This window comes from Sycon ciliatum, chromosome 2 (genome assembly GCF_964019385.1).
Source record: "Sycon ciliatum chromosome 2, ocSycCili1.1, whole genome shotgun sequence".
Lineage (NCBI taxonomy): Eukaryota > Metazoa > Porifera > Calcarea > Leucosolenida > Sycettidae > Sycon > Sycon ciliatum.
Window position 1 is genome coordinate 18,935,027 of NC_088644.1, and position 19,277 is coordinate 18,954,303.

General features: G+C 45.6%; 1 protein-coding gene across 1 annotated transcript in view; it reads right to left on the reverse strand.

Moving 5' to 3' along the window:
- Positions 1-2,674: 2,674 nt before the first annotated feature.
- LOC135809044 (E3 ubiquitin-protein ligase ARIH2-like) overlaps positions 2,675-19,277 on the reverse strand; it is a 28,845-nt gene continuing 12,242 nt past the window's right edge. The window contains exons 5-15 of the mRNA XM_065322300.1: positions 18,017-18,135; positions 17,554-17,660; positions 16,585-16,702; positions 15,684-15,734; positions 13,392-13,413; positions 12,427-12,450; positions 11,240-11,361; positions 9,519-9,668; positions 8,335-8,406; positions 5,892-5,975; positions 2,675-3,042 (exon numbers count right to left, since the gene is read on the reverse strand). Coding sequence (XP_065178372.1) covers positions 2,968-3,042; positions 5,892-5,975; positions 8,335-8,406; positions 9,519-9,668; positions 11,240-11,361; positions 12,427-12,450; positions 13,392-13,413; positions 15,684-15,734; positions 16,585-16,702; positions 17,554-17,660; positions 18,017-18,135 — 944 coding nt within the window. The 3' untranslated portion in view covers positions 2,675-2,967. The remainder of the gene's footprint in view (positions 3,043-5,891; positions 5,976-8,334; positions 8,407-9,518; positions 9,669-11,239; positions 11,362-12,426; positions 12,451-13,391; positions 13,414-15,683; positions 15,735-16,584; positions 16,703-17,553; positions 17,661-18,016; positions 18,136-19,277) is intronic.

Consider the following 19,277-nt stretch of genomic DNA (forward strand, 5'->3'; position numbering starts at 1 on the left):
TTACTCTGTCAAACTTACGGAGGCAGTTCTTGCTGCATCCACAATTCTGGAGCTGAGCAAATTCAGGTGCAGGAGGAGCAGCAGCAGCAGGGACGTTCTCCACTATTGCTTCGTCTTCCACTGTTAGATTTTCTTCATCAGCGATAACTCCAGCCTCATCAGAGTCGCTTTGAGGCTCTACATGCAGGTAGTTCGCTGTTACAACATCGGAGTTCACCCTGGAGTTGAGGTAGTGGAGTTAGTCTGCGTCGTCAGTGTCAACTATGTTACTTGCGATTCTACGCCCTGTTCAGCAATTTCCTGACCAGAATCTTGAAGTGGAGCGACAGAGCTACTCTCAGGATCGCCATGAAACTCATCTTCGCACTCCCTGAGCACGTCAGCAAGAGCTTCATCGACAGTGAAGACTATTCTTCGACTCATGGCAAGAGCGAGAAAAAATTGTTCAGAAAGAAGCTCTCTCAAGAAAACAAGCGCAGCTTCAAACAAATGAATCTCAGCAACGCGAGGACCGATTTGCAAAATCTAAAGACTGGTGGAAAGCTTAGACCGTCAACCCCATTCTTGTGTCATCGACCTGCGCAAAATTGCGAAAACGCGCGAGATTATACAGAATCGCAGCGACTCAACTGCAAAATCCACGCAAAAAGCGCACGTCAAACTTTGAAGTGCTTTTTGACAGCTTCAAGTGCAAGTACGTTAGCCCCCTTTTCGCGTGCGCTGGCTCATATTATAAGAACACCGCCATGTCTCCAATAATAGTACATTCCAGAATGATGTGATGGGCATTATAATATTACTGGGTAATCATCTTTGTGCCTTTCTAGTAGTGTACGAGTGCACGAGTTGTCTGGTACCCGTCTAGCTACCCGTGAGGACCTCGGGTAGCTAGACGGGTACCGAAAACCCGAAGTCGCAGATGACATAATGTACAGTGCATGTGTACAAATATTAAAATTTGATTTCATGTAATACTCCGCATGTCTATCCAGTGTGTAAGGGAAGGGAAGCATTGTGGTGTTACCATGGAAACATTCCCCGATTGGCTACCCGTGGTACCCGTGGAAAACTACCCGAACCCGAAGAAAATGCTACCTGACCCAGCCCTACTTTCTACACTGCTTGGTACCCTAGTCGGAGGGTTGTCACCATGGTTACAGGGTCTACAAGCACATGTGCACAAGCATCATTATTACGAGTGGTAAGACACCCACAGCAGATGATCAATCTTGCCAGAATCAAAAAAAGACACATGCCTCCAATACTAGTACAGTCTTCTTAATAGTACATAGTGCTGAAACCGACTTGCAAAGCATTGGTAAAAATATCAGCATGAAAATATCAGACAAAATCACTATTTACAACTTGTCTAAAATAACAGAAAAACAGGACAGGTGTAGACTTCAGTGACAGCGGTTGGACTAGCCCCGGACGGTGTGTAAGTAGCAGATACGGTCTCAAAAAAACCAGATCAACAATGTATGACCGCTGCTCATGCAGCATAGAAAGATCGTCAGTTGGACCAAATGAAGTCACAAATCAATAAAATAGCAGTATGCAGAAGGATAAAACCGCATACATGTACCTGACAGCGAAAACAAAGTGAAAATAAGAAAAGTATGAGAAAACAAAAACATAATGATCATCGGAGAGAGCAAAAGAAGGAAGGAGTCAGACCAGATACAGATTCAGCAGGAAGCATAATAAAACAGCCCAAACCCTAGAAGCAGCTAAACAAAGTTGACATTTATCGAGTATTGTGAGCAATGAAGAAAAACATCTATTTTAACAAAAAGCTCAGCGCAGAGAGCGGAGACAGGGAGAGAAAAAGAGGGAGGGAGTCAGATCAGATACAGATTCAGCAGGAAGCATAATAGACAACCAAAACCTTAGAAGCAGCTACACAAAGTTGACGTGCATTGAGTACCGTGAGCAATGAAGAAAACGGCTATTTTGATATCCACAGGAGGACTGACCGCCATGAGCAATGTGTGCACACAAGCTCTCACATAATATATACATACACGCACGCACGCACACACGTACACACACACCATGGTAGTGTACACACAGACACACACAGACACACACACATACACACACACACACACACAGCATGGTAGTGTACACACAGACACAGACACAGACACACAGACACAGACACAGACACAGACACAGACACAGACACAGACACACAGACACAGACACACAGACACAGACACAGACACAGACACAGACACAGACACAGACACAGACACAGACACACACACAGACACACACACAGACACACACACAGACACACACACAGACACACACACAGACACACACACAGACACACACACAGACACACACACAGACACACACACAGACACACACACAGACACACACACAGACACACACACAGACACACACACAGACACACACACAGACACACACACAGACACACACACAGACACACACACAGACACACACACAGACACACACAGACACACACACAGACACACACACAGACACACACACACACACACACACACACACACACACACACACACACACACACACACACACACACACACACACACACACACACACACACACACACACACACACACACACACACACACACACACACACACACACACACACACACACACACACACACACACACACACACACACACACACACACACACACACACACACACACACACACACACACACACACACACACACACACACACACACACACACACACACACACACACACACACACACACACACACACACACACACACACAGCATGGTAGTGTGTTGCACAAGAAAGAAAGCACCCAATCCAAAACAGAGGCAGAAGCTGGTCCGGCACCAGCAGACACACCTGCACGTTTCCACTGATTTCCAATAACATTGGCAGGTATGGACAGGAAGTATGATGACTTCAGCAATAAGCAGGAAGAAACGAGGCAAGTCACGTCTTTTGGAAAAAATTGCCCATCAGCGATTGTCGCCACCGGTTGACATTCAGACAATGAAGCTGGATAGCCTGCGAGAATGCACCCATACATTATACAGTATCCCACATGTAGACACACACACACACACACACACACACACACACACACACACACACACACACACACACACACACACACACACACACACGTGCGCGCATGCACACACACACACACACACACACACACACACAATCACGTCATCATTGTATGTTATCCGAGTACAGTAGAGTACCAATGATCTGAACCCTTCGGGGCAGACGCTGCTCAGAAGGCGTTAGGATAGCTTGGGATAAGGGAAATTGACTGATAATGAGAGACTCACAGATACAATTCAGAGAAACGAGTCATCAATAGAATACTAGTACCGTAAAATCCCGCCAGAGCGCCCCTACCTCCTCGACGCTTCGGGTGGGGAGGGCGGATGGACGAGTCCTACTTGCTGCATTCAGTACTGCACATGAACAAGTACTCACCCTACGAAAACTGTTCGTGCATCTCGTACACCCACCAAAGGTCAAGAGCCAAGAGTCGTACAGACCCGTCGAAACTCAGGGTTTGTGCGATCCTTGGTCAAAAGGGTGGGCACTGTTGCGTACATTTCCAGCCGGGTCGAGCACGCGTCTGCAGTGCAGTACGGCATCACAGACTGTGACAGAAGAGTCATACGAGGATCACGTCCCAGACAAGAAGTCAGGAAGGGGCGGATGGGAGAGACGAGGCGCTCTGGCGGGATTTTACGGTAATTAAACCCATCACCGAATGAGAGAGCTTGAAAGCTTAGGGCCCTACGCTATGCTTTTTTGCCTTGATGACCTAGACAAAAAAAACATAGGGATGTTCTAAATTCTTATAAGTTTCTACTTTTTGTTTTTAGATATAACCTGGGATTCGAACCCACACTCTCGCCCTGCATGCATCCCCGATACACTTCGCATACATACTAATTCTTCCAAGTTGCTTCACGTTATGATCTTGTATTTGACAGCCCTATTTGAATATGCATTGTGACCAGCCGTCTTTGATTGTACGGTACGGAACGGGATAGGTACGGGACAGGTACGGGACAGGTACGGTCGAGGGTGATACGACACCGTCTACCGCCTTGATGACGGCAAAAAAAGAAAAGGGATGTTATAAATTTTTCAATTCTCCTATTTTTTTCAGGCATTACCTGGGATTCGAACCCGCACTATCGCCCTACATGCATTCCCCCATACACTTCGCATTCATACTCATTCTTCCAAGTTGCTTCACGTTATGATCTTGCGTTTGAAAGCCCTATTTGAATATTGCGGCCAGCTGTATGCGGCCAGCTGTGTTTGATGGTACGGTACGGGACAGATACGGGATAGCGCCAGGCGTGACACAAACACACAAACACACAAACAAACACCAAATTAAAGCTGTGTGGACCCTGGCTAGCGCCAGACATAGTATAGCTACGGGAATTAATATTCTATATTCAATCCAACATACACAGGCCTACGCACTGCAGTGAGTGAAAGCTGACAACAAGTCATAAGCTTACAGCTACACACGGTGCTATGTGCTCACACCGTACCTACTCATAAGGGGAGGGGGGGTGGTCATGGGTTCGAATCATTACCAGGCACCAACGTTGCAATAGAAGGATCCAAGGGGGGATTCGAACCCAAACACCCCCGTCTTCCCGGGACAGTGGAATACCACTTTGTAGGGCCTGGTCAGACTGCGGCAAATTTGCGGGGCCTGACGAAAAAAGAAATCCGTTCAGGATTAAAATCACAATCACACTACACTTGGGGAAAACGAAATTCAAAATTCAACTTGAATGCCAAGTGGGATTCCAACCACGGATTCTTTCAAATTCCTTCACCTCAGCATCTCCAACACCTTCACTGCAATCCTTGCAATCATTCTTTTCAGTTTTGTTGTTGTCCGCGGCCACTCAGCACTTCGATATCGAGATGAAAAATCAGCGAGTATCAGCGTTAACGGCGTACCAGTGTCAAGCTCCTATTCGGAGGGGAAAAGTGTGGTCCATTCTTGTTTACTTTTGGAGCGTCAAAACTTGATTTCGCCGCTCTGGCATCAAGTTACTATGGAGATTCGGATTATGATCACAGGATTATTTCGTTTTGCCGCGGTCTAACCAGGCCATTAGGCAACCAGGGATCACAAACACCTGTGGTCTCTTCTTGCTAAAACATGCTCATGTCTCCCAAAGTCATGGCATGTTTGGCATTGTGCACTCAAGAAATAGATCTGTTCGTTTATTCTTCCCGTTTCTCCGTCTTCCTGGAGAGCAACTTACAAGAACCAACAGAAAATAAGAACGCACTCTTAGCCTGTGTTGGTGAGCTCAAGTGCTGCACCTTGCCTTTTCTTATTATCCCAGCCATACTGGATAACATCTACTGGATAACATCTACTGGATAACATACCAGTGCATTCTGGCTTAGCTTCACTCCCTGAAGCCCCCCCCCCCCCCCACCCCACACACACACAGTAAAACACCCCTAACTGGCCTGGACTCTTCCAGTTCGGGATTAGTTACAATGCATGCACCGTTCAATTACACAAATTCCGCCGTCAGACGGAATTAATTCCGTCGATTCTGAAGAGAGGGCGGACTTTCTAATGCTCCGGACAGAATTTGCGCACTCCACGCATGCATGCATGTTCTTTTTAGTGCCCATGTGCACCTGTGTCGTCATTTTCACGATCTTTATGGGGTATGATTAAAAAATGTGATGAATTCCAGTCGTTCGCTTACAAGGCCGCAATCCGTTCATTCTGATCATTCGAGAATTATAAAACCTGGGTCCAGAATGTGTAGTTGAAAGCGTCCAATATTACCCAATCTTAGGGATAGTCTGCAAGTACTTGTATGTCTTACCGGTTTATCCGAAAGAGCCGCACGCTCAATAAGAAAGGAGAGGCTTTCAATTTCATGCTCCAGCTGTGCTTGTTGATGCTCCAACTGGACATGAAAACATCACAGTCGTTAGGGATAGGACAACAAGCATTGCAATGATGCAATAATGCAAACAATGACAGCACCACCAACAACAACACATCAACAGCACAACATACCAGCAACAACAATAATGAAAACTAGTTAGGAGCCATCCGCAAATCAGAACATTTTGCAAAACGAAATGTTGTAACTGGGGGTTGAAGTCCTGTTCGCTTCACTAATAAGTTCATGGCCAGCATAGACGTGCAGGGTTCTAGGCTTCTAGCCAGGTCAAAATACTAGGGGGGAGGGGCAGGGAAACAGTTATATGTACCCGTAACCCATTTTTCCATGTTCAAAAATTGTCGTACGGGGCCGGGGCGAACCCCCGACTTCACCCCAGACAAATATGCTTTATGAACCCTCTGCTAGTGACTATCTATTGCATTTCCGTTGAATGGCATGAAATACACAAACATCGACAAATGAGTAGGGGGCGCCATTTTTTCACGGGTGGAGGGCTCAATCAGAGTAGGAGGGCGCTGTGCCCCCTTACCCTCCTTTGGCTAGAACCCTGACGTGTGTGTCAGGGAAGAGTGGAGGGTCCGAGGAGAACATACAAAAATTCCCTTGGAAAAGATATTGATATTCCGCATTTACAGAAAGTTCGTTACAAAACGGACACCGACAGTACCAACGACGATGACAACAACGACAACGACGACCACAACGACGACCACAACAACAACAACAACAACAACAACAACAACAACAACAACAACAACAACAACAACAACAACAACAACAACAACAACAACAACAACAACAACAACAACAACAACAACAACAACAACAACAACAATAACAACAATAACTACAAGAACTCTTGATGAATCATGAGAATAAAGAATTCAACAACAAGACACGGATAGGTGAAATATAGCAGCATGCCCAGCTACATTGTGCACATAGGTGAGAAATCGGGAGAGCAGAAAGCAGAAATCAAAGCAAAAATCATTTCAAGCTTTAATACAAGAAAGACTCAAGAGGTCAGGGGCGTCGGAAGGAGGTAGAAAGTGGTACGGCTCGACAGTCAGAGGGGGTCGGGGGGGGGGGGGGGGAACTTCCCCGGGAACATTTTTTCAAAAAACACTCAAAATACCCAACTCAGAGGGTCTCCAAAGGTACGAAGTCATTAAAGGGGAAGTTAAGGCAAAAATTAAAATTTCACCAGTTGTAGTCTTCGGGGTGCTGAGTCGAATGGTCTTGGTCCGAGGAAGCTGAGACGCTCCCTTCCTACTTGAATCCCAATCGAACTCGCGCACTTCCACCGAAACTGGGTGACTGCGCCCTACGAGATGGGGATTTGTATGCAAAATGTCACTAAAAGCGCCATTTCGTTCTTATAAAAGCACGGATGACCGCGATTGGCCCATATGTTGTAGTCTTTTGGACACTGAGTCGACTGGTTTTGGTCCGATAAGGCTGCGATGCAGCGTTCCTCCTTTATTCCCAATCGAACATGGTTGAACAAGTGGTCACGTGCTCCTGGGTGCCCAAATCACCTGGTCACCACGCCAGCAGGCGACAAATTTCACACCAAGGTTCAACTCGAGTTCAACTCGAGTGACAGGAGTGCACCCAAAAAAGGTCAAACAGGCTAGTAAGTTGTACCCTGCAGGCACAATGACCAGGTGACTGGTGTACGCAGGAGCACGTGACCGCTTGTTCAACCATGTTCGATTGGGAATAAAGGAGGAACGCTACATCGCAGCCTTATCGGACCAAAACCAGTCGACTCAGTGTCCAAAAGACTACAACATATGGGCCAATCGCGGTCATCCGTGCTTTTATAAGAACGAAATGGCGCTTTTAGTGACATTTTGCATACAAATCCCCATCTCGTAGGGCGCAGTCACCCAGTTTCGGTGGAAGTGCGCGAGTTCGATTGGGATTCAAGTGGGAAGGGAGCGTCTCAGCTTCCTCGGACCAAGACCATTCGACTCAGCACCACGAAGACTACAACTGGTGAAATTTTAATTTTTGCCTTAACTTCCCCTTTAATTAAGGAAAACAAAGAGACCAACTAGATCTACGAGTCATGACGCATACATGCCATGCAGTTCCGTAGTCGACAGTCTAGTCACGCGTTACACGGTGCAGTGACCTGACTGGTGCACCGGTGACGGATCGCGGCTCACGATCACGCGTGGTCATGTACAAACTCGATACCCCCATTTTTTTACACCGGATTTGGACGTTCCGCGTGGACCACCGGGAGCCAAAAGTGGTACGGCTCGAGCCGTACCAGTCGTACCGCTTCCGACGCACTTGGAGGTGCAGGAGAAGCAGACAAACATGCTGAGCAAGAGCAAATCCTTACCAGAGTTCTCTCTTGAGCGGTCTGACCCAGGTAATAAGCATACGGGTAAGTATACTGCAGCGTATGACGACTCTGCAGTCACATCAACATACAGCAACAGCAGCGACAAATCCATGCGTGATATCCTTGCAGCCACGGCTGGGGTTTATTCTACAGTGCTGCTCAATGGAATCTGATCAAGGGAGCCAGCCCTTTGCACCCTGTACAAACTGCACAGCGCCCAGTGTTTGCAGCCTAAGGCTGCACAGCGCCCGCCACATACTTGACTCACTCAATGAGATTTCATTGAGCAGCACTGTATGTCCTACATTCGAGGGTACGGGGACTGGAGGTTAAGCCGGGCTTGTCCGTAAACATTGATGTTTTCACGAAAAGAATGACTTTCGTGAGATATACCACAGTAAACGTGATACATCTATCATCTACCTAATGGTGCCTGATAACTATTGTAACTCCACAACGCCGCACAGCGTATGAACACACACACACACCTACACCCACACATACACACAACTCACTCACTGTACTCACTGCCCAAACTTGTCATGTGGGTCTCCCCAGGAGTGGGGAGAGAGATTCAAAAGCAAACTTGGAAAGATTACTCAACTAGCTATTGAACCACCCAATGGCTGACACCCCCTGAAATCCCCAAACTCCGGGTGGACTTGAAATTTAGTTGAAAATGATCCCACTTATGGGCTCACCACACCTCAGTGAGTGGGTGAGGACAAGGTGCAAAAAAAGGATTGACGGCACCAGAGTATCCGTCCTGAGATCCAACTGCAGTTACCCCTGCCCCAGAGAAGGTAATACTTGCTGAAGTTGTTACTAGTCACGGTTGGTGGCTAAATCAGAGTAAATCAGATATAAGCTTCACTAGCACCATTGATTACACAAGAGTTCATCTAGCCAGAAGTAGTCCAGGGTTAACAGGTATGTATACTTCAAATTCAGTATATGAACCCTGAAATCAACAAAGGTGGTAGATGCAACATTACACCTTCAAGCAGCCGAGCTCGTTGGCAACATACCCAAAACTATCTGCCAAGTGTACCCACCAACTGAACTAGCTGGCACTGACACACACTGACACACACACTGACACACACAAGCACGCACGCACACACACACACACAAACACACACAAAAACACACATGTGCGCACGTATAGCACAATAACACACCTTCGCAAGTATTTCAAAGGCATCAGCAAGGTATTGGTGGTCAATCCAAGTGCCCGTGGCATCTTGCCCTTCACTACGCCGAGTGATGGATTGCTGTACAGATTCACGGGTACGCTCCTCCAACAGGATGCTCTGATGATGATTTTGGTACTGCACAACACAACACACCATATGACATGTACACCTGTACTGTGTGTGTGTCATGTACAAGCAAGTCCAAGGAAACTCGTGCAATGACCGAAAACAGAGGCGGTATGCTGAGTGCCTCTGTTCTTGCCTGTTTACACGAGAAAATAAGCCCGGAATTATTCGTCTCTGGGTTTATGGTAAGCCTTCCTAGATCTGCCATCCAGTCACTTTAGGGCGTGTCTACATAACTATACAAAATAATGGTTGCGACTTCGGCGATGATTTGTAAGAAAGGGTTCATTCCCCACACCGGAGCTCGTGCTATTCCGCCGACTTGACTTGACACTTGACTGAGTCACGACTGCCATCCAGAGAACACGAGACGTCCATCGAACCTTCGACTCAGCAAACCTGCAAGAAAGCACCACTCCCTGCTCAATACACAGTGTTTCGGGGAAATCACCCCTCATCAGTTGAGCTTGAGTAGGCTGAGGAAGATTGCGCCTGAAGAGCACCACTTATATAGTGCTCTCCAGGCACAAACATCACCAAGGATACAAACTTACAGAGACGCTCCGTTTCCAGCGCGACAAACACCTCGTGAACACCAGATAGAAGCGTGAGTCAGCGTGAGTCAGGCAAGTGTCAAGTCGGCGGAATAGCGCGAGCTCTGGTGTGGGGAGCGAACCCTGTCTACATAACTAGGAGGGTTTATGAAGCCCGCCCCAGGCTAAACAAACCCTGCCCTAAAAACCGAGCTGACCATATTCACCAAGCTCATTTTCTCCCGTTGACGATCAAGAAAAAAAGCACTGGGCATATACACGAGTTTTCCCATGTTTTTTTTATTTTGCCTCTTGAACCTGCAAGCATTTCCTCAAGGACAGTGCGCCTTTTCAGTTTCTGGTCTTTGCATCTATTCTGGTGTTGCTCCAACTTTTGGGAAAAATAAGTGACAGCCGAATAAGGCAGCAGGAACATGAACAAGCACACCTTGATCCAAATTTTATCATTCACGCATCTTTACAGTTGTGTGTTTATGTGCATTTTGAGAAATAAAATGCACACAGAATTCGCAGTCACACATCTGAAGCCCCCCCCCCCCCCCCCCAGACTGGCCCATACCTCCGTCAACTAAACCGGTGTCTAAATAAGCCCAGTGCTAATAATGTTGTGTGTCAGTTATCCGGCACCCATGGGACCGGACGCTGTTGGATAATTGGATATCCTGGATAATATTCTGGATAACTGAAGCTAATTTGAACTTGGATAGTGAGCCAATATAGTTAGGATGAAGAAAGGAAAAGGACAACAATGTACATAACTGACGTGCCGGATGACTGACTGCCAGATAAGTGACAAGCAACTGTAAGCACAGGCTTATTTTCTCATGTAAATGGGAACACTAGTCATGTGTAGGCACTAGAGACATGACAAGGACGCACTCCCACACGCTCACACATCCATAAGCGGCGTCATTTATGAAGAAAAAAAAACCAGACACTCCTGAGGGCCCCTTGACCTACCCACCCATAAACGAAACTTTTCCTCTTCGTGTAAAATATCGATAATAATTATGGACGGCCCCCTACCCGCTCAAAGTAAAAGAAATATCTTTTCATAGATTCTTGCTGGCTGCTTCTCTCTTTCTCTTTCACTGTATCTGGCTTGTACTTGCTACAGTGATAGTACTGGGTACCATGCGAATTCCAATCTGAGCATCAGCATACGCACACACACACAAACACGCACACACACACACACACACACACACACACACACACACACGCACACACGCACGCACCCACCCACCCACCCCCACCCACACTCACACCCCATGCACCACACATACATACATACATATACATACATACACACACGCACGCGCGCACACACACACACACACACACACACACACACACACACACACACACACACACACACACACACACACACAAAACAACCACACCCACACATACAAAAGTGGCAGTTCTGTTTATCGCAAGCCAATGAAAATGAAGAAGATGTCATTGACTTCCGTTAGTCTCCCAGTAGCCAAGATTGTGAGTTGCAAGCAATAACAGAGCATGACATTATGGGCGGATAGAGTACCAGGGTCAACAGCGAGTGTATGTGTGCACGGAAATGTCTAGCGTCAATGCTCTACACTGTATGTATTACAAGCCAGGCTGCAAGATAGTGGGGACCGTAGAACCAAGTCCTTCCTGCACCACACCATCGTGCACAAGACACAATTCAATAGCAATGCTGGACTGTACGAGACCACCAGTTGAAGCTCGGCTAACCGAGAGCATATGCCTTGTCAGCATCCTTGCTCTCCCAAGAAAGAAAGTCATCCCGGTGATCTGAACAGCCATGCGTCTTTCTGAACACATTTCACGAAGGGAACAGTAACCACGACTATCATGCGCCCACTCGCATTCAAGGTCAGGGTCAGTGTGTGTGTGTGTGTGTGTGTGTGTGTGTGTGTGTGTGTGTGTGTGTGTGTGTGTGTGTGTGTGTGTGTGTGTGTGTGTGTGTGTGCATGCACGTGTATGTGTGCATGTGTGTGCACGCGTGTGCACGTGTGTGTGTGTGCATGAGCGTGTGTGCGCGCACATGTGTGTGTGTGTGTGTGTGTGTGTGTGTGTGTGTGTTTGTATGTGTGTTTGCAGTACAGCATACATGCAGGTATTTGTGCTGCAATACAAATGGGAAGAGGGATGTGACACACAAAATGTACATTGTATTAGATACACGGGCACCAGAAAGTACTAACCTCCTCCACACACCCAGCAATAGTCTGCACAATAAAGAAATAAAGCACAGTAAAAGCCAAGAATTAGGTGAAGAGGTGACAGAAGCAATTTACAAACACTCCACCAACAATAACAATATAGAATACTGGGCAGCCAGATCAGCTGCCAGCAAGAATACCTGTGATGATGCCTCTCCCTCAGACATTACCATCGCTGATGCCAATACAGAGGAGTGTAGAGGTAGAGTTCGGACAAGACTAGTGGGGGTGACACACCACACTGGGCAACGAGAGACTATGTGCCCAAGGCCCCTATTTTCTGCTTGTATTGGTGCAGATGAAAAGTTGAAAACCTCTACACGGTTTGTAAGGTGGTGCGGGACATACCGTAATGCCGCACATAAAGGCTCGGCGTATTCTTGTACAAACCTATGTCAGCGTTTGGGTTCCATTCAAACCAGCCTTGTATTCAAATCAGGTGTTCAATGTACGTTAACACTAAAACAATGTTTATACGGCAATGTTCTATTTTCAAAAATCAGGCTTGCATTCAAAGCAGGCTTCTAGAAGACAGTACAGTATAGAGGATAGAGGATACCGAAATCCCAATCCAGCTTCTCTAGGCAGTACAGCCGCCGCCTATGTCATTTGCCCATGTGGTAGGTGCGAACAACGCCTTCATGCCCCCCCCCCCCTCCCCCCCTACACACACACCACTGGACCCTGCCTTTGCCGGATGTACTGCGTCTAGCAAATCTCTGGAATGAAAAACACATATCTTCGGTCCCTGTCGGATGTGATTGCACGCAGTGTGCTGTGGACAATGAGGTACATGTACAAGAGCGGATAATACCTAGCATTTGTTAGGCTGCAGAGGTAATGTATTACAAGGACTCAGTCTGCACTGAAAGTCTGATATATCCCATGACTGTAGCAATTGCACACTACAGTAGAGATACAGATAGATGAGAACATGTGCTACGTACTGAAACTGCAATGGCGGCAAACCTACAAACATAAGAGCACAAAGAACAAATATCGCACATGAGTTGTGAATTTAGATTTTTACAGAAGACTATGATAGGGCAGATTCTGCAACGCTTCGGAAGAAATGATGTGCATGCATTTATTGTAATGACACATTCGTTAAGTTGCCCTTTTTCTTGTGTACATACTCTGCCACTAGAAGCATCGAGTTTATGTGCACATAATGAATCCTAAGGTTTATTGACATGAATATGTACCGTATTTTCCGGAGTATAAGCCGCACCCAGATTTTTTGGCACGAAATACAGACATCTACCCTATTTATCATTATCACCGTTAATTTGACCATCGTAGCATAAGCCGTACCCCTTTTTGGGTGGATTAGTGATGTTTTAATTAAGTGCGGCTTATACTCAGGAAAATACGGTACATGCTGTACTGTATAAGCAGAAATATTCGTCAGGAGTTTAATTTCGTCTTTTTCGTCCAAGGAGCTTTTTTTTACTAAATTAAATGCCGAACGGATGTCGACTTGTCCAGCTTTTCAATACACTCTCATCACCCATGGACGAAATTTACAACAGGACGAAATCCCTTTCTTTGGAGATGGTCGAAGCTATTGATTGACGAAATGTTCTGCCTGTACAGTATGTGGGAAAAGTGGATCCAAAGGTTTACCAAACTTGCACTCAAGTTTTCACAAAACACCATGAATCAAGTTGCATGACATTAAAAAGTACTACTTCGAAGTAGTTACTTGATCACGGCAACTGGTGACTATGCCAGTTCTGAATAAATACAACCAGTTGGATGAGATATCTTTGAAAAAAATACAACCACGTAGTTGCACAGGATTTATCAAAAAGATAACCCGTTGAATTTGATTTCCGAACAAATACAATCCAAACTTTTCCAAGCACTCGCCGACTCCCATGCAGCCACTTTAATACACATTTTATTATTAGAGTACCTGAAAAACAGTTGACCTTGTTGACTGTTTTCACAGTGAAGGTGGGCCATGCCCGAAAATTTGGTGAATTCAACTTATATTTTTAAGTGATGTATGCAGCGAAGAGACCGTATGTTGAAAGCTCGGGTTGAGATACTCTAAAATAAAATACAACCCATTGGTGCTTAATTCCATATGTGTGCACACCAGAGTTATGAACACAGCTTTACATCCAATGGTAAATACTGTTGAATAGAGGAGCTGGTATTACAGGCAAGCTACTGTATAGGCAGAACATTTAGTGGGTGAATAATTTCTTCCAACTCCAAAAAAAGGCAGTTTGCTAATGGAAATTTTCGTCCATGGATGTTATTAACGTCAGTCCTACATTAAATTAAATTTACTCCGACAATTCCTTGGTCGAGAATTTAATTCCTGCTGAGTATTTCTACCAGTACAGTAAACCTAAAAGGGCAAACACAATTTGAAATGCAATGATGGTGACACAAAGAGTGCAGTGGACAAGCTACCTGTGGCTCAGCTAGCTATGCAAGCCGGTAAGGGCACGCTCGCACTGCGACATGAGGCTCGCATCAAATTGACAGCATCTTGCAGAAATGTGATAAAATTATTATAGCCATGCTCACACAATGCCTAAAAAGTCCAAAGAGAGGTGCTACATTTTCAAATTTCTCGGCGTTCAGACAAATGTTTGCATTTCAAGTTGAAATTGAGAGAGGCAATGAGTATTCTTATTTCATAAAAGGCCGGGGCGAAAGCTCAAACCTCCAACACTGACGGGTGGCTGATTGGTTCTTCTTCACCAGGGCCAGTTTTCTCCTCGCCTGTGTGCTTGAGTAGTTCAAAATTTCTGCCTGATGATCATGCACCTGGACTTTAGGCCCGTTTCCCTTCTAAATACATTTACGTCCATGCGACTCAACGGCATAAGCCGTGGCAAACCATCGAGAGGTGAAAGTAAAAACATTCAAATGTAACCGCAGCGCTAAGGTCACGTACATGTACATGCCGTTGCCATGCATCTTGGCCACTTGAGCACAAGGACAAGTGCTTCAGTCGCAGTGTGAGCGAGCCCTCACGCAGAGGACCTGCCACCTAGGTATTTAGTACTTTTTACAACACTGAACACTGAACAGGCTTTACCTCGCATAGATTGTGGATTTCATGGTGGATTTTTCAATGGATTTTGCACCTCAATATTATTGTCACCTGCAAGTAATTGGCAAAAGCCACAGACCCAGGCATTCATATCGGAAATTGGTCGCCTGACCGGAATGACCAGAATCCCTTGTAAGATCACTGTGCTTGTCTAGAATCATACCATGTGATTGCAGCCGCCACTTTTTTCAATGTGCACTTTGCATTTCGGACACTAGACCAGTAGGAACAAACAGAAAGAGGGCACCATACAACAATACAGAACAAATTGAACAATACCGCGAAGTACAGACCCGTACAAACCCGTACAGAGCATTTAATACAGAGCATTACAGACCAATGTCAGCAATAATCCTCCTAAATACGTGAGGCTCCAACCGTGAAGGAAAAGGTCATACGCACTCCTATCTTTGTAAAGATCATCAACACCCGGCATGAACATTCTTGCAGAATGTAATGCTGTACTCCAATATCATCATTTTTTACTGCGTTATGCCACTGACCTGTTTTAGTGGAAGGGAAGCAAAATACATGTCCACATCAAATCATTTCCTATAATTGTGCTCTCAAACCCTGTGACCTAAGCAAAGCTATGCGTGAATTGAGCAAGGTGGCACCATGTCAAAACTTGATTTAGTCTGCCATGTCAAGCAAGAGCATTTATGAAGTGAAGTCAACCAGGTGGCTGCTGCAAAAGCAAGTCTGTCTGTAATATACTATATAGCAGGAAATTTTCAGACGGAAATATTTTCGGACAAAGCCGAATTTCGACCTTTCGCACGGATTTTATTTTCGTACAGTGCTGCATGCTAAATGCACGTGTTCGCATGCGGTACGCATGTATAGTGCACAGTGTACATATATTACCACAGGAACAAATTTTAGTACGGAATTTATTTTAGTACTCAAGTACAACAGATCAGAGGCCGTGTACGAAATCGTCCGAAAATATATTCCGTCCGAAAATTTCCTGCTATACAATACTGACCACGTATTAGCAACTATGAAGAGGGGCAGGAGATTCCCCGTATTAGCAACTATGAAGAGGAGCAGGGGATTCATACCGGTTTGGTATTAGCCACAATGTATATAGCAGACTGTGACTCTGCTGCGCGCTGAGTTTTCCACTCAACCATCAGTTGGCATGACAGCGGTGCATGATATTCATCACGGCAGGAAAAACTGTAAACATGAACACATGTGCACATACACACAGAGATCAGTACACAGACAACACACACTGCATGCAAACACACACACATACACACATGTGCACACACAACGCACAACGCACACACAACATACACACACACACACACACACACACACACACACACACACACACACACCACACACACACACGCACACGCACACACACACAACATACACACACAACATACACACACACATACACACGGATAGGCGAGGGAGCATGATAACGAAACACACATACTTTATACGTATGGTATGTATGTGTCATAAAAGGGTGCGAAATTGTGCGTTCGTGTATGTGGGTCCCATGCAGTACAGTTAGCACACACACTCTGTAAAACCAGCAAGAAAAATGACAAGTGCATGCAGCCAGTAGGTCAGAGAGTCATACAACCCCTTCTTTTTGTACAACTCATTGGTTCTGGCTTCTACATGCAACATGAAACCGGATACGGCGAAGCTTTTGTACACATTAGAACCATTTGCACAAAGAAACCATGCATCGGTACGTGGCTGGCGAGGTCCGGTTATGTTGTAGGTGTCACCCATACTGTAAATCGGTTACCAGTGATTTTCTTCCAGATGGCGAGGTGTCTGGATAAAGGAGGACTGGATAAGCGAGATGTGACTATATAAGCGTTGATGATAGCTTGACCGAAGTAGAAATTGTTCCTCAGCTTAAATCTGTTGTCCTGTATCTTAGCTGGACTGGGAAATCGGATGTACTCATGGGACGTGCTATATACCACTGTAATTCTTGTCCTTCTTCTTGAAACAATACAAACTACAGAAGTGCTAAGCCAGACACAAGGCCAACTTACCAAAACTGTGCACTACAAACACAGGTAACTTGCTTCGGTGCACTTTCCCTGGCCCATATCACCAGTTGACAGTCCACACCAGGACACCAAGTTAGCGAGGGATGTGCCTGTACACAAGAAGTGGCAGGCATGCGTACTATCCACTATGAAACAGGTAGGTCTGGCAATTCCACTTGAGCAGCACTTTGTTTTATACTGAAGTAGTTGGTGACAGTAGTTGTAGCTACACAGCGAAGGATGACTGCTTACGCAGATGATACTTCAAACTGTTTAAAGTGGAAAATAATTGACGGCAACACTGCCTAACAATCAACTATTGCATTTCATATAGAAGTGGCTGCAGGGAGGTGTTCCAGGTTCGGTCGCCATGACAACCATCAGGAAATGCAGTAAGATAGGCTGACCAAGCAAAAAGACCACACGCCCCTCAAGAAAACCAACATGTACATGTACCTGCACCTACCAGTACATAGCGGGTCAATGCAAGGCGCTTGTAAAGCTGCAGGTACTTGGAGACATTTTGCAGGACTTGACACACAAATGTATCACCAATATGGACATCACATGCCAGGCATTCTATGGCTGGAAAAAAAGAGGACAGTTACAACCCAAACAAAGACTTCTCCAACAAATGCCATATCTTTTCTAGGGTTCACAGCCTCCACTGAAGCCAATTCATCAATGATTACGTCAAACACTCCGTTGAAATTGGTCTCAGAACTGCATTCACAAAAAAAGGAAAAGAAAAATCAACTGATTTTTCGGCTCTGGCCCATCATCAGGACTGAGAAGAAAAAAAGTGAGGTGAGACTAGTATAGCACTCTGGATAGTGTGACCTTGAAAACAGATCAGAGTGCTCAATGTGGGTGCTAACTAGTCAGCAATGCAGAGCGCTATACTATCCAGAGTGCTGTGGTATTACTACCCAGAGTGCTATACTACCCAGATTGCTATACTTGGTCCATCTCATTGTTTGTTTCTTATCAATCCTGATGATGCCTCAGAGCCGAAAATCGGTTGATTTTTCTTTTCCTTTTTTGATTGCAGTTCTGAGACCAATTTCAAATTTTCAACACAGTGCTTGACGTAATTATAAGCGCTATACTTGTTGTTGATTGACAGCATGTAACAAGGCGGAGGACACCGTGTTCGGAAACACTGACCTTTCTACAACCATCCACGGTTGGTAGAGCCCCGGTCGGTTGCGACCATCTGAACCGTATGGGTCTTAGACCCGGTTTCTGACCCTCTTTATTCTAGGGGAATTTTTAGACTTCTCGTAACGTCAGTCTTGTATTCTGTGATCACTCCTGGATGTCTTCTTGATACAGTCAGACCTCGCTTATCCGGTCCTCTTTCATCCGGATCACTCGCCATCCGGAAGAACATAGCTGGTTACAGATGTACAGAATATGTGATGCATCCAACAAAACCCGTGTTCGATTATCCGGTTCTCTCGCCTATCCAGATAATTTTGTGGAAAACGGATGTGTGCGGTTAAGCGAGGTCTGACTGTACTCATAAAAAATAGTAGCTATTTTTATCCTGAATTGTTTTTCTTCTTTTTACCTCTCTTATGCTCTCTACCAACCGTGGATGGTTGTAGAAAGGTCAGTGTTTCCGAACACAGTGTCCTCCACCTTGTTACATGCTGTCAGCCAACAACATTTAAGAGTACCAACAACATGTTTGAACAAAAACAAGGTTTATCTAATTTATCTAC